We start from the raw sequence: 19955 nt of genomic DNA, 5'->3' as shown, positions 1-19955 counted from the left end.
CCTGCTTTTAAATCTAAATTTATCAAAAATAATAAAACAACAACCTAACCAAGCCCCCATAAGCTCGGTAAGTACAAACAGCACACAAGACCACCTACTCAGGCCCCCATAAGCCCGGAAGGTGCCAATCAGCCTGTATACCCCTATCGGTAGTCTCCTAGCCCCGCAGGCAGTCACATAGCCTTCTTAGGCATCAACATAGCTTATAGACATCTCATAGCCCTCTTAGGCAACAACATGGCCATGTAGGGAGTACATAACCTTCTTAGGCTTCAATATATATCCCTGTAGGCAACTCATAACCCTTCTAGGCATCAATATAGCCCCGTAGGCAACTCATAACACTTCTAGGCATCAATATAGCCCCGTAGGCAACTCATAGCCCTTCTAGGCATCAATATAGCCCCGTAGGCAACTCATAGCCCTTTTAAGCATCCATACAGCCCTGTAGGCAGAACATAACCCTGCTAGGCATAGATCACATTCCTGCAGTTAACAACAATAGCCCAAAGGCAACAATAACAATCCAACAGCTAAAAGTGAGCAATTTAGTTATAGGCAACTTATACAATTAGCCTCTAAGTCGTGTCCAACATACGAATGTTACTACTGAATAAGAATCCCGATAAGAGAGGATTATACGCACTAGAGCAACCAACAATCAACAATGATGGCTACAAGTATAACAACGATAACATCTCAATTACATTGCTCCTAAGCTTTAAGGAACATGCCATAGGAAGAGAATAGCCTTAACATACCTTTTTCGCTAAATTCACGTCGCCTAAAGACTTTAACTCGTAACTCCCTCGATACTCGATCTTAGCTTCGTAATTCACCTCAAAACCTTTAAATATATTCAAACCCCTGCTGTCCCAACATTAAAATGTGATATGCTACGCAATCGATAAAACAAATTATACCACGATGATGAGCCCAACGCGTAGAACAACTTTCGTCAAGAACTTACGTCGAGAAAATCGATATTTTACTTGATCCTAAAAATGGGTTTCTATGTTTTCTCTGTATAATTAGCTTAAAAATGAAGAAAAAACGCAAAGAAGAAGATATATACACTTTCCACCGACCTAGGGCCCCACCTCACGCGCCTGCTTGCGCAGTCCCACGAAAATGCGAATATCTCTCTATTCTGAAGTCGTATGAATGAACGGTTTGATGCGTTGGAAACTAGACTCGTAGACCTTCGATTCAATAGTTTGTGGGCCCCATAACTCTTTATAGATTGGGAGAAAACCTCCAAGACATTTGACCCAAATTTCAGAGAAATCTTTAAGAAGGAAATTACGATAACTTCCGCCAACTTTTATTTTGTCACTTACCTAACTTGAGATGCAACACCTGAACACTTAAAATAGGACATAACACATCATTCTTAATTTATTACTCACCCTCCTTGTCTTTCCACGAATATACGAGTTAATTTAGACGTTTTGAAAAGTCGGGGTGTTACAACTTAATTTAAAAATGTCTTAACAGATAAGCCTTTAAAGATTTAGAGAAAATGGGTAGGAGGTTCTTATTTCTACTCTAAGAAGGTATTAACACTTAAAGTAGCCGCTAACATGCGGTTATCCTACGACTTGACTAAAACATTTTGACTATTTTTTAGGAGAATGATTTAACATAAAAAATATAATAATTTACAATATTCGATTAACTTTGAGAAAATACTTAAATAAAGAACAATTTTCATTTATTTATTTTTTTAGAAAAAAGGACATTAATTGAAACATTTGAATTAAATTGCAAATGATTGGAATTTTAACAAAATTAGATTAATTAGAACTCATTTGAATCATTTTAGACAATAATTTGAATCAATTTGATTAATTAAAAGCATGAAAGCTTATTATAAATTAATTGAAAAATAAATAAAAGTTTTGACTAAATACACTAACATAAAGAATATAGTTCATCTTTTGGGGAATTTAATTAAGTTAACTAACAATTTTAAAGTTAGAGTTAATGATAAGAAAAACAAACAATAAATAAAGACAATAAAATAATTTAAAAGGTGAAGGAGAGATGAATTTGGGCCCCCTTTTTGGGGCCTAAACTATTGCTGATTTGGGCCTCTTTGGGCCTAAACTTTGCTGTTTTTTAGCCTTAAGCTCAATTTCCGTTTTGGTATACACATGTTGTATATCGGTGTATATCAGCATGTATATCGGCCCTTTCGATGTATTTCTTGCTTCCGAACATCTGTATTTTTCCTCAGCCCCGTATTTTACATTTTTTAATCTGTAAATGTTGCACTCAACCTGTATATCAGTATATACTTAGTGTATACGGTCCATTTTCGGACTTCCCGAAACTTGTGATCAATTTCCAGCCCTCCCTAGGCCTATTCCGATGACCTGGCTGACTCAATGATAAATAAGATTCGAGCCTCTATGGCTCAACTCGAGAATGCAAGGTAGATAAGTCCACCATGGACTCGAAATGACAATTCATGCAATGAAAACAAAGGATAAGGATTAGCATATGTGTAGTGCGGCTAAAGATGAGGAAAAACGTGTGAGTTGTTGTAACTCATAAAATCAAATTTGTTGAAAGCAATTAATATTGTCATTATCACTCATTCCATGTTTCATAATAGATTTCTCAAATCTTGATATAAAACCATAGTACTAATATGAAACCCAACAGATCCCTTAATGCTAGACCAAGACCAAATAATAAAATATGTAAGATAATATTTAAACTCCTGTAGATAGACCCTCGAAAATAAGTGACAGGCAATTAACACAATTGAAACAATGTTAATCCATAGTTAATCAAATAAAGACTTGAACAAGATGATACTATTCTCCAAAGAAGATGTCAGGGAAAGGAAATTGGTTAATAGGGAGGAAGAAACTCATCTCAAACAATATTTAAACTTGCTTTTATCTATTAATAGTAAAATGCCAGATTGGCTGCACTAAAGTTGAAACAGAGAGCTATCAATTATGACCTTGATTACACATAAATTCATGTGACTATTGGATTTTTCTTGTAAGGTTTTTAATGAGGCAACCTAGATGCGTATTAAGACTATCTCCAACCAAACACCAAATTTTACGCCGAATTCTAAATTTGGTGTTTTGAGCTCCAACCCACACCAATTTTTACACCAAATTTGGTGTAACAGTATTCATCACACCAATTCACTTTTTGAATATTTTAATATTATTTCATTATACAAACTTTTAATTAAATATTTTATAAATTGTATGTTTTAATTAAATCTCTTGTATATTTAATTATTTTTTATGTAATGTTTTTATAATAATTTTCTATATATGACTTTAAAAAAAAATTAAATTTATGTTAATTACTCTATAAATTATAATTGGATATAGCTACAATTAACATTCACAAAAAATTATCAATTTCAACAATTTCTAACTCGATATAAAAAAAAAGGACAAAGGAGCTCATTTTGAATTACGTAATGCATTAATAGAGCATTTATGGGAGCACCGTAGTGATCTTGAAAGTATAATATTTATGTAGAATCTGAAATATTTTTTTCAATTATGTAATATTTATTTAGTTGTATTTCATTAATGATTTTACTTTTATTCGTATTATCCATTATTATAAAATATTTATATTATAATAAATGTCTATTATGTGGAGTCCTTTTAAGAGTATGGTTAGGAATACTATTTTGGGGGTCGATTTCCCCAATAAATAGGTAAGAGATCTGGTAAAGGCCTGGGACAAAGTCCTTCAGGTCGCCGGTTCGAGCCCCAGCAGGGCCACTGGAGGCATTACAAACCGGCCGCGTCTCCAGGGCCCCGTGGAACTAACCATGGTGGACCCGCCTTGAAACAGCGGGACCCGGTGGGTACAGCTAGTCGGGTTCGCAAAGCGACGCCCGGAAACCACGGTAAAAAAAAAAAAAAAAAAAAGGTAAGAGATCTGATTCACTGTAAAACCATACCTCAAAGACAAATAGTAAGTCTCTCTTCTTTTTACTTTCTTCATATTAATTTTCAATAGCTACCAATACCATACTCATGCCCACCACCACCCCGAGTTTTACTCATTCCGGAGCCATGAAATCTGTACGTTCGCAGCCACCACTGCCCCCATTATGGAGCCCACGACGACCGACCGTGCCGGATTTTCAGGGGTTAGATTTCCCAGCCGAATCGGATTCCCTGCCCGTTAGCAACGACGACGAAAGTGAGTATTATGTATGTAATGAATCTAACAATTGCACGACGACGATGGTGAGGGTTATGATTCAGGTCCAGAATATGATAACCAGGTCGATGAAAGCGAGGTAGCTTACTCTGTTCCTCTTTTCTCTGAAATAATTACACTCTGTTTGGATAGTTGTCAGGTATTGGTTCAAAACATATCATATTATATCATTAAGTAAGAATTAAAATCAATATTGTATTTAAACCATGAAACAATATTATACAATAGATAAAAACTATCCAAACAAGCTTTTTTGATGCATCACCTAGTTATCTTTATATACATATAACATATGCCTTTACCTGATATTCAGGGTGTAGATTTCCCAGCCGTACTGGATTCCCTGCCGGTGAAAGAAGAAAGTGATAGCAGCAAGGACGGAGGTGAGGATTCTGTATCAAATAAAGATGACAATAGCACCAACGACGAAGATAAGGTTGATATTAGTAATCTGAGGATAGTCGAGAGTACAGACTATGATTTAGTACTAGAACACGATAAACCTATGTGGGAGAGCCACTTCAGACAGGTCTACGAGAGCAAGGTAGCTGACTCTATTATTTTTTCAGAAATACTTAGATGCATCGCCTAGTTCTCATGAATCTGTTATATACATATGCCTTTACCTTTGGTTTGTTGTGCTTTGGCTGATTCTGCAAGTCTATTTTTATTCAAGTCAACTCGGTGCCTTTTAGTTAATAGTTCGAGTTCACTACTTCTAATCACATGGTTGATGGCATTGTATAGTCAACAAGTAACCATTAGTTTGTATGACAAATGAAGAACATTCTAAGTCACTTGCCTGAAATAACTTGCTAAATAACAAGTTTTATGCAATTTAGTGATGTTTGTCTCATTGTATATTGATAGGGTTTTGATATGAAAGATTATCCTGGGCCTCCTCCGCTGCCTAACTTCTATCCCCTTGCAAGCTACTTGCGTATCCGTAAAAAGTATAGGATGTTGAAGGGTTATGCTGAAAGTGCACTTAAGAGATACCTTGATGATACGGTATGCTCTAGTCACTCTTGCTATCTTTCCTATCCATATAAAAAGCTTGCTCTTATCACACTTTTCACTGTCTTCCCTTTTCCTTTTTTTTTGTTTTGTTCAGAAAGCTAAGAAAGTTCACTTGTATTCATTCTAGGGCACCAACCATGTAATTGAGGGAATTCTGAATGTGAAGAGAGGCGGCTCTCGTGACTACATTTACTATCTTATCTTTTTAGCCAAGACGGATGATGAAGAAAGATACTATTTTCAAGCTATGGTGATCCCAGATGAAGAGGCTAATTTGGACTTCCTGGTCGTCAGGAAAAAGGTATATTTAGCTACTAGATATTTTAAGATGTTGCTTCTGTGATGATTTGACATGCTTAAATTTCTAAGGTTATCTTCAAGTATCATAACTGTGTATGTATTATAGATGACCAATTATAAACATATTTACATGACGTAGGAACCAATTAGCAGCAATGGAAGGAATAAGTTTTTCTAGAAAGTCTACTACATTCTCTATCAAACTTTATGTGGCAGCATTTGACTTGTGACACCCTTCAAGATAATAATGTGTTTTTATATTGTATAAAAAGTTGAAAAATATTCCGGTTAAAGTAAAACCACATCAAAGTCCAATTTTGATTGATTTATTGACGAATGTTGTTTGAAATGCTTTAGATAATGAAGTTTTGGTGCTGAATTTTTCAAATATATGCAAACTTATTTCTTTTTTTACTAGGTAGAGATCCATCAGTTGCTTTTTGTTGTTTGTATATAAATTGCTTTTGTTTTCTGTTTTCAAATAATCCATAAGATGTAGTTTCTTGATTTTAGTGAAACAGGTGAATGTTTTCATAGAGTTATTCCCGACACTAATCAACAGTGTGTGGAACTCATATTTTACAATGTGCAATTTTCTCACCTATAACAATGAATTCTCCGTGTTGCTTTGTGTCTTTGATTATGCAGTTTTTCTTGGTTGAATTAAAGATACGTGTCATTCTTCCCTTGGTTTAATTTTGTTCTGAGAAACTGCTATGTTATTTTAAGGGGAAAAGATTGGTACTAATATCTTTTCCTTCACTGAAGCATTTTTTCAGAAAATTATATTCATTCTGATTATGCTTAAGAAAGAAACGTGATGATCATGTATTCTGTTAATGTGCTACGAGTGTTGTGGCTCTCCTGTTATAGATTTAGCTTAATTGCTCATAGAATAGCTAATTTTCAGCTTTCGCAGTTCACTCACCAACTCTTATCTCTTTTGTTATTATACAGGCGGAGAGACGTTGGCGCAGATGCTATTGGATGTAAATCTCACTATGTTATTTGACTGCCTTGTTCATATTTTTGTTGGACATGTTAAAATAGTAATGGATGCTGAGTTTTTCAAATATATTTGAAGTTATTCCTTTTTTACAAGGTAGAGACCCATCCGTTGCTTTTTGTTTGTATATAGATTGCACTGTTTTCTGTTTTGAAATAATCTGCACTATGTAGTTTGTTGATTTTAGTGAAATAGATAAATGTTTTCATGGAGTTGTTCCAGACACAAACCAACAGTTCTGCAGTTGCTTTTTGTTTGTATAAAAATTGCCACTGTTTTCTGTTTACAAATAATCTGTATTATGTAGTTTTGTTGATTTTAGTGAAATAGGTGAATATTTTCGTAGAGTCATTTCCGACAGTAATCAACAGTGTGTGGAACTAACATTTTACATTGCGCAATTTTCTCACTTATAGCAATGATTTCTCAGTGTTTTGCTATGCGTTTATTTGAGATACATGTCATTCTTCCCTTGGGTTAAGTTTGTTCTGAGAAAGCCAAGTTGTTTTATAAGAGATTAAGGTTAATGAATCATCAAAGCGTTATGTTTTAATGTGCTAGGAGTTGTGGTTACTGGCTTACTGCTGTGAGCTTAATTGCTTAAAGAAGTGCTAATTTTCAACATTTGCAGTTTACTGCTAACGCCTTGAAGCACATCTAATATACCTTGGATGTGTGTTGTATCATTTTACCTCAAGTCCCTAATACCAAAACTTGACAATGTTAACTTCTTTTGTTTCCTAAAGGGATAAGGGTCTGAAAAATACCCCAACTTTGGTCGAATTTGTTATTGCGATACTAAACTTTCATGAGGACCTATTAACCTACCTAAACTATTTAATACCGTATTTTAAACATATATATTTGTCCACGTAGACATAAAAAATAATGCAAAATTATAAGGCATAATACATATATTGGACCCTAAACTTGGCTTCAAATTTCAACTTTGACCTCCAACTTTCATACTGCACAAACAAACACTTTAACTATCCAACATTTTAATAAATAAACACGCGATTTTTGGAGCCAAAGAGCGTGAAATGCAAACGCTTCCACGTGTATTAGTGAGCCACTCAATGGCTGCCAACTAATTAAATACTTTACACGTCCATTTTAGAACTAAAATAAAATTAAGGGTAGAGTTGTCATTTCAGCATTTTTTTTTACTGTTGTGGGCCTCTAAAATTACTCCTAACTCGCGCAAAATACGTGCACATCACGCGTTTTGTCAGGTAAGACATGCGTGTTTATTTATTAAAAGGTTGGATAGTTAAAGTGTTTGTTTGTGCACTATGAAAGTTGGAGGTCAAAGTTAAAATTTGAAACCAAGTTTAAAGTCCAATATATGTATTATGCCAAAGTATAAATAGTAATGTGTCCATGTAGACAAATATATACCTTTAAAATACACTATTAAATAGTTCAGGGGGTAAAAAATACGGTATTTAATAATCTAGGGAGATAATAGGTCCTCATGAAAGTTTAGTATCGCAACACCAAATTCGACCAAAATTGGAGTATTTTTCAAACCGTTATCCCTTTCCTAAATATATCACAACTTCCAAATTTACTTGCAACTTCAAAATTTACTCTATAATAGGACAAATCAAATCTATAACTAAACTACTGGATTACTTTTTCGAACCCATGGTAGCCCCACTTCTTTCTGTATGTGTAACTACGGATTATTTTTTCCAATCCATGGTAGCCCCACTTCTTTCCGTATGTGTTCTTTGCCACGTAGAAGTCAACCCCTCTCTCTTTCCCATATCCCACGATTAGCATGACATGCAACTTTGGTAGAGTCTCTCCTGCCTCGATCTCTTTCTCTGTATGACTCATGTATACTTTCTGATAAAATACACAAGATACAACATGAGAAAGTGATAAAATACACAAGATACACTATTTTTGGCGAATCCGACACACACCTGTTGACATTTTTAAGAATCCGAGCAATATAGATGCAAACAATCCCATAAAAATATCTAGAATATTTTTCAAACTAAAGATACATGAGATACATGTAGACACTGTTATCTAATGTATTCAGGTTAGTCAAATAAATACAGAAACAGAAAATAAGATGAAATAGACAGAAACTTAAATTCGAGTCCACAAAAATCACTGTGATTTCTTAAGAAATTTAATCCCCTCATTGTACCCAAGGTTACAAATTAATTTCTCCCAAGATAAAACGGATTAACATGTTAATGAAGTAGCGGTACCTCAAACTTCAATAACTTCAGCGAACGCAAGAACAGTAACGAGAACACACACTGACTCAGTCGATCGACAATTTGTTTATGTAAAAAAATGTATGCAAAGAAGAAAAAAAATTCAGTGTTAGAAAAAATGAAAAATGACATCTTTTTATAGTCATTTTCAGCAAGAAATGTGTCTGTTTAGATAATTTTGTTCAGACCCATTTTTTCCAGAACGTTATGTCATTTTGGGAAAGTAACGATTTTTTTGAAGGAACAGGTCCCTTCAGAAAAAGTAACGACCTTTCAGAAATTTTACCGTTACACGCGAATTCAAATAATTCCGTTCCGTAATTAACTAACATTCGGAATTAATTTATATGAGATTTGATTTGATTAACAAGATTGATTAAATAAATTTTGTCCAAAAAATTATCAATCAATCACTTGTCAAATCCGAGGTCGAGCGAGCGACGACGACGGTGTGAGGGGGCACCTTCTTCTTAGCCCTTTCAGAACTAAAGGAAGTGTTTCCTAATATAAGGACAACAATTTTCCTTGCTTCTACCAATATACCAATATGGGAGAAATGACTTTTCATTTTCCCTCCAAAATTGGTTCCCCCACTTTTCCTTTTTCCCTTCTTATTTCCCATTCACACTTTGCTAAAACCCAACAATCCCCCACATGAATGGGGAATGACTATTGTTTAAAACATATGCATGAAAAACTTGTGTGTCTCGTAAGTGAGGGTTAATCGCATCTGGATAAGTAGGTTTCCCTTTAAACTTTTCATAGTGAACATATATCGGATATACTCAGTCAATCGGTAGATTTGATATCTTTGAACCGTCCAGCTTTGGTGTATACCTAAACAACATAGGTCATACAATCAACCCTTGCACTGTTTTTGGTTCTCATTGTTTTGTTCGTTTCAGCCATGAACACATCTCGGTTAATAAGTGCTTAGAGAACTAGCCTTACCGGATTCTCTTTGAAGCGGCTTACACTTCACACTTACAAATATGATTTCTAAATGTGTTATCCCGTAGATACACCATTTGATATACCCTGTATCAAACTTAGAAACCATTAAAAAATCCTTATGACTTTATCCTGGTTACTGAACATTGTCTCATCATGAGAATGGACATAAAATAAATTTTTGACAATGTTGAACCGTCATCTATGACTTTGTTTTATCTTCTTGAACCTAGATCTTGGGATCTCCAGTCTTCTAGGTAGAATTACCGTCACGATGACTTGTTCTCGTCCATAGTCTCATTCCCTTCAATGATCTCTCAACCCCCTCTCTAGTTAGGCCTTTTGTAAGCGGATCCGACACATTATCCTTTGACTTTACATAGTCAATTGTGATAATTTCACTAGAGAGTAGTTGTCAAACAGTGTTATGTCTTCGTCGTATGTGACGAGACTTTCCGTTATACCTAACACTTTCAGCCCTTCTTATTGCAGCTTGACTATCACAGTGTATTCATATAGGGGCCATTGGTTTGGGTCAAAACGGAATATCTTCTAAGAAATTCCGGAGTCATTCAGCTTCTTCACCTGCCTTCTCTAAGGCGATGAATTCAATCATTGGCCGAGCAACGACGACGGCGTAAGGGGGCACCTTCTTCTTAGCCCTTTAAGAACTAAAGGAAGTGTTTCCTATTATAAAGACAACAATTTTCCTTTCTTCTACCAATATGGGAGAAATGACTTTTCATTTGCAATTTTGCAATGACTTTACATTTTCCCTCCAAAATTGGTTTCCCCACTTTTTCTTTTTTCCTTCTTATTTCTCATTCACACTTTGCTAAAACCCAACAGACACTATATCCAGCACTGAACACAAAACTGAAATCTTTTTAGTCATGGCTCATGACAACATTGAGAATTTCTAGTTAAAGATAATAACTTTCCCCCACAGAAAAGGAATTGACACTAACAAAATACTGCATAACGACAGAAATTAAACTATCAATAGCATAGTAATAAAGAACAAGAGAAAAATCAGAGAGAATGTTGAAGGAAGTAGCAAAATAGAACACCCATGTGATAATAAAGAACAAATATAGACAAGACTAGAAATTGTCAAGCACCGTTGGACTTTCAGGTAGATAAACTGTCCACTCTGTTTCAAGCAAAGATCTAAGTAATAGTTGATAAACCGTCCACAAGTTTTTGGCCAAAAACATTTTTAACTATATCCCAAACTTAAACTACATCTTTAAAGTATCATTCTTAGCAGAAAACATTCTTCAAATATTTAAAAATAAACATTTTTCATCTTTCTATTAGATATCGTCAAAAACTAAGAGATTTATAAAATAATATTTAAAATTTATTAGGCATTAAAACTAAAAAAATATATTATCTTACATACAAGATTACGTAGTAACAAACATTAATAATGTAAAGGAAAATGAAAATTATTACACCTTATCATTTATCCTTAATAACATAAGCATAAATTAATGACGGTAAAAATACATACCAGGATCTGTAACATAAGCAATGGTGTCAGTGAGCCACTCAATAGGAGCAACGTACACAAATATTTAATTGTGAAGAAGAAGAGGTACAAATTTTTTGTTGTTTTAAAATGAGAGGAAACCCCTCTATTTGTAGACAATAAATGGTAGTGTAAATAAACGTTTATTGCGCCTTATCAGAAAGGTTATAACTATTTGGAAAAAGTTGCAACCCTTCGGAAAGGCCACAATCTTTCATAAAAGTCACAACTCTTCATTAAAGTCGCAACTTTTCATAAAAGACACAATTTTTCATAAAAGTCGCAACTCTTCATTAAAGTCACAACTTTTCATAAAAGTCACAATTTTTCATAAAAGTCACAACTTTTCATCAAAGGGGAAGACTAGTTTTGAAAATAAATAAATTAAAAGGGAATTTTGGTTTGTGGTGGCGCCACGTAGGCGGACCTAATGTTTTCTTTTATATATATACTAGTCTTCCCCTTTCATGAAATTATTCTCCTTTAGTACCCGATGTTTAATGAAATAGATCCTCTCAGGATGAAACAATTTTATTCACAATGTATTGATATAAACACAATGGTGTCAATGAGTCATTCAACAGTAGCAAAATACATAAATATTTAATTATGCACAAGAATAAGAAAAAGTTCAGAATTTTCGTTGTTTTAAAATGAGAGGAAACCCTTTATTTATAGACAACAAAGTATAGTGTGAACAAATATTTATTGTGTCTTATCAGAAAGGTCACAACTCTTTGGAAATGTCAGACTCTTTGGAAATGTCACAAATCTTCGGAAAGATCTCAAACTTTCATAAATGTTATAACATTTCATAAAAGTCACAATTTTTCATTAAAATCACAATTTTTAATAAAAGACACAATTTTTCATGAAAAGGGAAAGCTAGTTTTAGAAATAAATAAATTTTAAAAAATCTTTGTTTGTGATGGCGCCACATACGCTGGCCTAAGGTTCTCTTTTATATATATATATAGTGAGCAAATTACAATTATCAATTTACCGTATCATAAAGTATCAAAATCTCAAAAATATTAAATTAATTTAATATAATAATATAATATTTTTAGAAACGGAAAACTAAAATTATAAAATAGAAATTTTCAATAGCTACCAATACCATACTCATGCCCACCACCCTCCCGAGTTTTACTCATCGCGGAGCCATGAAATCTGTACGTTCGCAGCCACCACTGCCCCCATTATTACGCCCGCGACGATCGGCCGTACCGGATTTTCAGGGGTTAGATTTCCCAGCCGAATCGGATTCTCCGCTGGTTAGCAGCGACGACGAAAGTGATTATTGTGTATCTAATGAATCTAACAATTGCACCGACGACGAAGGTGAGGGTTATGATTCAGATCCAGAATACAATAACCAGGTTGATGAATTAGCTTACTCTGTTCCTCTTTGTTCTGAAGTAATTACACTTTGTTTGGATAGTTGTTACGTATTGGTTCATAATGTATTGTTTTGATGAATAGATTATATCATTAAGTAAGAATTGAAACAAACATTGTATTTAAACTAATGAAACAATACTATACAATAGGTAAAAACCATCCAAGCAAGTTTTAGATGCATCACCTAGTTCTCAATAATCTGTATATACATATGCCTTTACCTTGGCCGTACGGGATATTCAGGGTGTAGATTTCCCAGCCGTACTGGATTCCCTGCCGGTGAAAGAAGAAAGTGATAGCAGCAAGGACAGAAGTGAGGATTATGTATCAAATGAAGATGACAATAGCACCAACGACGAAGATAAGGATGATGTTAGTAATCAGAGGATAGTCCAGAATACGGACTATGATTTAGAACTAGAACACGATAAACCTATGTGGGAGAGCCACTTCAGACAGGTCTACGAGAGCAAGGTAGCTGACTCTATTATTTTTCCAGAAATACTTAGATGCATCGTCTAGTTCTCATGAATCTGTTATATACATATGCCTTTACCTTTGGTTTGTTGTGCTTTGGCTGCTTCTGCAGGTCTATTTTTATTCAAGTCAACTCGGTGCATTTTAGTTAATTGCCTTTTAGTTAATAGTTCGAGTTCACTACTTCTAATCACATGGTTGATGGCATTGTATAGTCAACAAGTAACCATTAGTTTGTATGACAAATGAAGAACATTCTAAGTCACTTGCCTGAAATAACTTGCTAAATAACAAGTTTTATGCAATTTAGTGATGTTTGTCTCATTGTATATTGATAGGGTTTTGATATTAAAGATTATCCTGGGCCTCCTCCGCTGCCTAACTTCTATCCCCTTCCAAGCTACTTACGTATCCGTAAAAAGTATAGAATGTTGAAGGGTTATGCTGAAAGTGCACTTAAGAGATACCATGATGATACGGTACGCTCTAGTCACTCTTGCTATCTTTCCTATCCATAAAAAAAGCTTGCTCTAATCACACTTTTCATTGTCTTCCCTTTTCCTTTTCTTTTTTTTGTTTTGTTCAGAAAGCTAAGAAAGTTCACTTGTACTCATTCTAGGGCACCAACCATGTAATTGAGGGAATTCTGACTGTGAAGAGAGGTGGCTCTCGTGACTACATTTACTATCTTATCTTTTTAGCCAAGACGGATGATGAAGAAAGATACTATTTTCAAGCTATGGTGATCCCAGATGAAGAGGATAATTTGGACTTCCTGGTCGTCAGGAAAAGGGTATATATTTAGCTACTAGACATTTTAAGATGTTGCTTCTGTGATGATTTAACATGCTTAAATTTCTAAGGTTGTCTTCAAGTATCATAACTGTGTATGTATTATAGAAGACCAGGAGTTTTTAAGTCTAATCCACCTCTATAAGATTAAGGCCAGTTATAAACATATTTACATGACGTAGGAACCAATTAGCAGCAATGGAAGGAATAAGTTTTTCTAAAAAGTCTACTACATTCTCTAGCAAACTTTATGTGGCAGCATTTGACTTGTGACACCGTTCAAGATAATAATGTGTAATTATATTGTATAAAAAATCTCATTATAGAGGTTCAAAAGTATTCCAGTTAAAGTAAAACCACATCAAAGTCCAATTTTGATTGATTTATTGATGTTAGCTTTCTACTCTATGTTGTTTGAAATGCTTTAGATAATGAAGTTTTGGTGCTGAATTTTTCAAATATATGCAAACTTATTCCTTTTTTTACTAGGTAGAGATCCACCAGTTGCTTTTTGTTGTTTGTTTATAAATTGCTCTGTTTTCTGTTTTCAAATAATCCATACGATGTAGTTTGTTGATTTTAGTGAAACAGATGAATGTTTTCGTAGAGTTATTCCCGACACTAATCAACAGTGCGTGGAACTCATATTTTACAATGTGCAATTTTCTCACCTATAACAATGAATTCTCGGTGTTGCTTTGTGTCTTTGATTATGCAGTTTTTCTTGGTTGAATTAAAGATACGCGTCATTCTTCCCTTGGTTTAATTTTGTTCTGAGAAACTGCTATGTTATTTTAAGGGAAAGAGATTGGTACTAAGAAAGGAACGTGATGATCATGTATTCTGTTAATGTGCTACGAGTGTTGTGGCTCTCCTGTTATAGCTTTAGCTTAATTGCTCATAGAATGGCTAATTTTCAGCGTTTGCAGTTTACTCACCAACTCTTATTACTTTTGTTATTGTACAGGTGAAGAGATATTGGCGCAGATGCTATTGGATGTAAATCTCACTATGTTATTTGACTTCCTTGTTCATATTTTTGTTGGGCATGTTAAAATAGTAATGGAGTGTATCTGATGTGAAAAATATGGAAACAATGAGATTTGACCTTAAATTTAAGGAAACAATGTGTTTCTCTCTTTTGCATCAATACTCTATTCAAATGGATGTGTTTCATTTACTCAAGTACTGACACCTTTTTCTTTGTAATAAGAGTAAACTTATAGAAATCGTACCAATATAGGATAATTAGTTAGATAAATGCTAGTCGATAATATTACATATTTTATCAAATTTTAGCGCGTCCAGATATATCCACATGTATTTTTAGATATATGAAATCAAAAATGTGTAATTTTCTCTAGATACATTATATCTAAATGAATTTGCATGTCCATTAAGAATGATGCAAAAGAGAGAAACACATATCTTATTAGATTTTAGCGCGTCCAGATATCACATACAAGTATCTCGAGATATATGGAGTCAAAAATAGGTGTAATTTGCTCTAGATACATTATATTTGAATGAATTTGCACGTATTTGAATACATTAACAAATTTCGCTCGCCTCTCTCTCATCTCGCTCGCCACTCTCCTATGGACAAATCTCGCCAAAACATGTATCTAGGTGTATGTGACTTGAAATCTAGTATGAAATTATTTTCATATCATTTTTCAAGAGCTAATATTAAACATTAATTAGTAGGGATAGTGTAGTAAAATACGACAAGCATTACTAAATTGAAATTTGGTATGAAATTATTCTCCATATCATTTATATGTCAAAAATAACAAATAAAAATGAAAATTTATTTTAGAATAAATAACATTCTCCATATCATTTATAAGTAAAAAGTGTCAAATAAAATTGAAAATTTATTTCAAAATAAATAAGAAGTAAAATTGGACGGAGAGTGTATGTTGTAAGTTGTAACTCTCCTTTTTGCACATCAGCGGCTGAGAGAGAAGTCATGGAACGTGTACATTTGCACCCACCGGCACCGCCACTGCCCCCATTGCTGCACCCAATGCGACGGGCCGTACCGGATTATCAGGGGCTAGATTTCCCAGTCGAATCGGATTGCTCGCCGGTTAGCAGTGACGCCGAAAGTGAGTATGACAATTGCACCGACGACGAAGGTGAGGGTTATGATTCAGAACTAGAATCCGAAAATTCTATTAGCGAGGTAGATGACTCTATTTCCTTTTCTGAAATACGTAGATGCATCACCTAGTTATCATTAATCTGTATACACGCTTACCTGGGTGTGCCGGATTTTCAGAGGGTAGACTTCCCAGACGTACTGGATGCCCCGCTGGTGAACGAAGAAATCGAAAGCATCGAGGACAAAATTGAGGAATGTGTATCTAATGAAGATGACAATAGCACCGACGACGAAGGTGAAAGTTCTGAGGGTGAGCGGGTTATATCCAGAGGATCTGACTATGATTCAGAAGTGGAATGCAATGAGCCTTTTTGGGTGACCTACTTCCAACAGGTTGATGAGAGCGAGGTAGCTTACTCTATTCTTTTTTCCCTGAGATACTTAGATGCATCATCTAGTTGCCTTTACCTTTGGTTTTGTTGTGCTTTAGCTGCTACATGACAATTTTTATACAAGTTAACTAGTTGCATCTTAGTTACTTACCTTTTAGTTAATAGTTCAAGTTTACTACTACTAATCACCTGGTTTATGTCAATGCACAATCAACAAGAAAGTATCAGTTTGTACCGCAAATAAAAAACATTCTAAGGCACTCACCTGAAATAACTAGCTATAAGTACATGTTTGATGCAATTTAATTAGTGATGTTTGTCTCATTGTATTTGATAGCGTATTGATGTTAAAAAACAATACAAAAAATATCCTGGGCGACGCCTGCTGCCCTCCTATCCCCTACGCCACTACTTACGTGATCGTAAAAAAAGAAGGATGTTGAGGGGTTATGCTGAAGGAGCACTTAAGAAATATAATGATGATAAGGTATGATCTAGTAACTCATGCTGTCTTTCTTATCCACTATTTTTTTGTGCTCTAATCACACTTTTCATTTCCTTCCCTTTTCCTTTGTTTGTATTGTTCAGAAAGCTAAGAAAGTTTGCTTGTACTCGTTGTAGGGCACAGACTATGTGTTTGAGACAGTTCGGAAGGTGAAGGGATATGGCTGTCGTGACCACATGTACTTTCTTATCTTTTTAGCCAAGATGGGTAATGGATATAGGCAGTTTTTTCAAGCTATGGTGGTCAAAGATCAAAAGGATAATGTGGACTTCCCGGTCGTCATGTCAAGGGTAGATGATTAACTTCTAGACATTTTAAGATGCTGCTTCTGATGTTATAACATGTTTAAATTTCTGACAGCAGTCTTCAAGTATCATTACTGCTTATTTGTTATAGTAGAACCAATAGTTTTATGTCTAATTCACATCTATAAGATTAAGACCGTTATAAATATATTAGCATACTTTAGGAATCAATTAACAAGTAGCAACAATGGAAGGCTTAAGTTTTTCCGACACTAATCAACAGTGTGTCGAACTAACATTTTACAATGCACAATTTTCTCACTTATAGCAATGAATTCTCAGTGTTTTGCTATGTGTTTTGAGTAAGCAGTTCATTTTCTGGTTTATTTGAGATACATGTCATTCTTCCCTTGGGTTAAATTTGTTCTGAGAAACTGCCAAATTGTTTTATAAGAGGTTAAGGTTAATGAATCATCAAAGTGTTATGTTTTAATGTGCTAGGAGTTGTGGTTACTGCTGTGAGCTTAATTGCTTAAAGAATTGCTAATTTTCAACATTTGCAGTTTACTCACCAGCTCTCATCTCTTTTGTTATAATTGTACAGGTGAAGAATTCTTGGGACTTCTGGTGACTTGAAGTCTGCATTTAAATCTCCTTTCCTAGTACTTAGCTTAACCTTGAGTATTACGTTAAATGCTATTGTGAGGATGTTTATCTGGATTACAAGTATTGTAATGTCATGTTAATAGAACTGTTCATATTTGTTTGACATATTAATTCTTCTATATATTTTTATTCGGCCAATTGAGAATCGTGTGTGTTTGCAACAAATTTTAAACATATGGAAAATAAATAAACCACACAAATAAAATCTAAAGAAACATGAATATATTGATAAATATGCGGGTACAATTATGTTCCTTCCTTGATTAAACTCGCCTAAGATTTATCCATGATTCGAGGGTCGTTAGTGGCGTATTTCTCGAACTAGAATTATTTAGATTTGACCTCTATAAGAACATTCCATCAGCTTATGAAATATTCGAGATCTTGATCTTTAAAAATACCCAAGATTTTATGGGATATTTTGAGATGCATTTAAAGGGAATTTGTACCCTTTATATAGGCGTGAACTAGGGTTTAGGGTTGAGTAGCCTCCAAGAATCCTAATTTGAGTTAAACACAATTTGTAGAGTCCCAACTCGAATTGAACACATCTTTTAGAGTCCTACAAAATTTCAATGTCTACAAATGCCCCCTGCTTCAAGGCTTGTCGGAGAATAAACTTGATGGAACTCAAAGATGAGGCTTGAAGTACTCATTCTTCCACCTTTGCAGCTTCAGATTTTCAGATTTGATTTAAGAGAGAAGAGATGAAGGGCAAATTTGGTTCCATTGGGAGTGCCAATTTGTTTGCAACAAATTTTAAAGTGACAGAAAATAAATTACAATCACAAATAAAATATGAAGAAACATAACTTTATTGATAAAGATAAATTGCGGGTACAATTATGTTCCTCCCTTGATTCTACTCTCCTAAGATTTATCCATGATTCCAGGGTCATTAGTAGCGTATTTATCAAACTATGATGATTTAGGTTTGATCTCTATATGAATATTCCATTAATTTGCGAAATATTCGAGATCTTGATCTTTAAAATACCCAAGAGTTTATGGGATATTTTGAGATGCCTTTTAAGAGAATTTAGTACCATTTATATAGGCATAAACTAGGGTTTAGAGTTGAGTAGCCTATAAGAATTCTAATTGAAACTGAACACACCTTCTAGAGTCCCAAATCGAATTGAACGTAGAGTCCTACAAAATTTCAATGTCTACAAATGCGCTCTGCTACAAGGTTTGTCGCAGTGTAGACTCGATGAAACTCAAAGACGAGGCTTGAAGTACTCATTCTTCCACCTCTGCAGCTTCAGATTATCAGATTTGATTTATGAGAGGAGATGAAGGGCGAATTTGGTCCCACTGGGCGTGCCAATTTGTTTGCAACAAATTTTAAACATATGAAAAATAAATCAACCACACAAATAAAATCTAAAGAAACATAACTTTATTGATAATTATGTGGGTACAATTTCGTTCCTCCCTTGATTCTACTCTCCTAAGATTTATCCATGATTCGAGGGCCAGGATGATTTAGATTTGACTTCTATATGAATATTTCTTTTTCTAGAATATTTGAGATCTTGATCTTTAAAAATACCCAAGAGTTTATGGGATATTTTGAAAATGCATTTAAAGGGAATTTTGTACCCTTTATATAGGCGTGAACTAGGGTTTAAGGTTGAGTAATTTCCAAGAATCCTAATTTGAGTTGAACACAATTTGTAGAGTCCCAACTCAAATTGAACACATCTTGTAGAGTCCCACAAAATTTCAAAGTCTACAATGTGTTCCAACGAGCTATATAAATCCTCATACTGATGGATATAAAATGTCGAAAACAAATCTTTAAACTTTTGTGTACCACATAATAGGATATTTGAATGCCTTGGTGACTAGTTCTATTAAATTAAAACCCAAAATTTACTCCTTACATTATGAATAAAATATCAATCTAGTCTAGACCTTATAAAATGATTTAAATAAGTGTACGAACTCTGGTAAACTTATAAAAACAAAATGTATTTAATTGTGCCATCCAATGTCATTCAAATCAGTGCTAACGCCTTGAAGCACATCTATATACCTTAGATGTGTGTTGTATCATATAGCTCAAGTCCCTAACACTGAGACTTTTTGGTTG

At 34.3% G+C, this 19955-nt stretch overlaps 1 protein-coding gene and 2 pseudogenes across 1 annotated transcript; all 3 read left to right on the top strand.

Annotated features, from left to right (window-relative positions):
- The first annotated feature begins 4474 nt into the window (after window positions 1–4474).
- On the top strand, window positions 4475–6773 carry LOC125830283 (uncharacterized; annotated as a pseudogene).
- A 6075-nt stretch (window positions 6774–12848) lies between these two features.
- Window positions 12849–14166, top strand: LOC125830297 (uncharacterized; annotated as a pseudogene).
- Window positions 14167–15914: 1748 nt separating this feature from the next.
- Window positions 15915–17433, top strand: LOC125832011 (uncharacterized). The gene is made up of 4 exons (XM_049511140.1): window positions 15915–16130; window positions 16227–16457; window positions 16779–16928; window positions 17063–17433. Exons 1-4 carry the CDS (start codon window positions 15915–15917, stop codon window positions 17246–17248), a joined length of 783 nt encoding a protein of 260 aa, XP_049367097.1. The 3' UTR covers window positions 17249–17433.
- The last annotated feature ends 2522 nt before the right edge of the window (window positions 17434–19955 follow it).

Source organism: Solanum verrucosum, unplaced genomic scaffold, assembly GCF_900185275.1.
Source record: "Solanum verrucosum unplaced genomic scaffold, falcon-dt-bn FXZP01000102.1, whole genome shotgun sequence".
NCBI classification, from domain to species: Eukaryota; Viridiplantae; Streptophyta; class Magnoliopsida; order Solanales; family Solanaceae; genus Solanum; species Solanum verrucosum.
The sequence above is the reverse complement of the archived record's forward strand: the minus strand, read 5'-3'. Positions and strand labels throughout refer to the sequence as shown.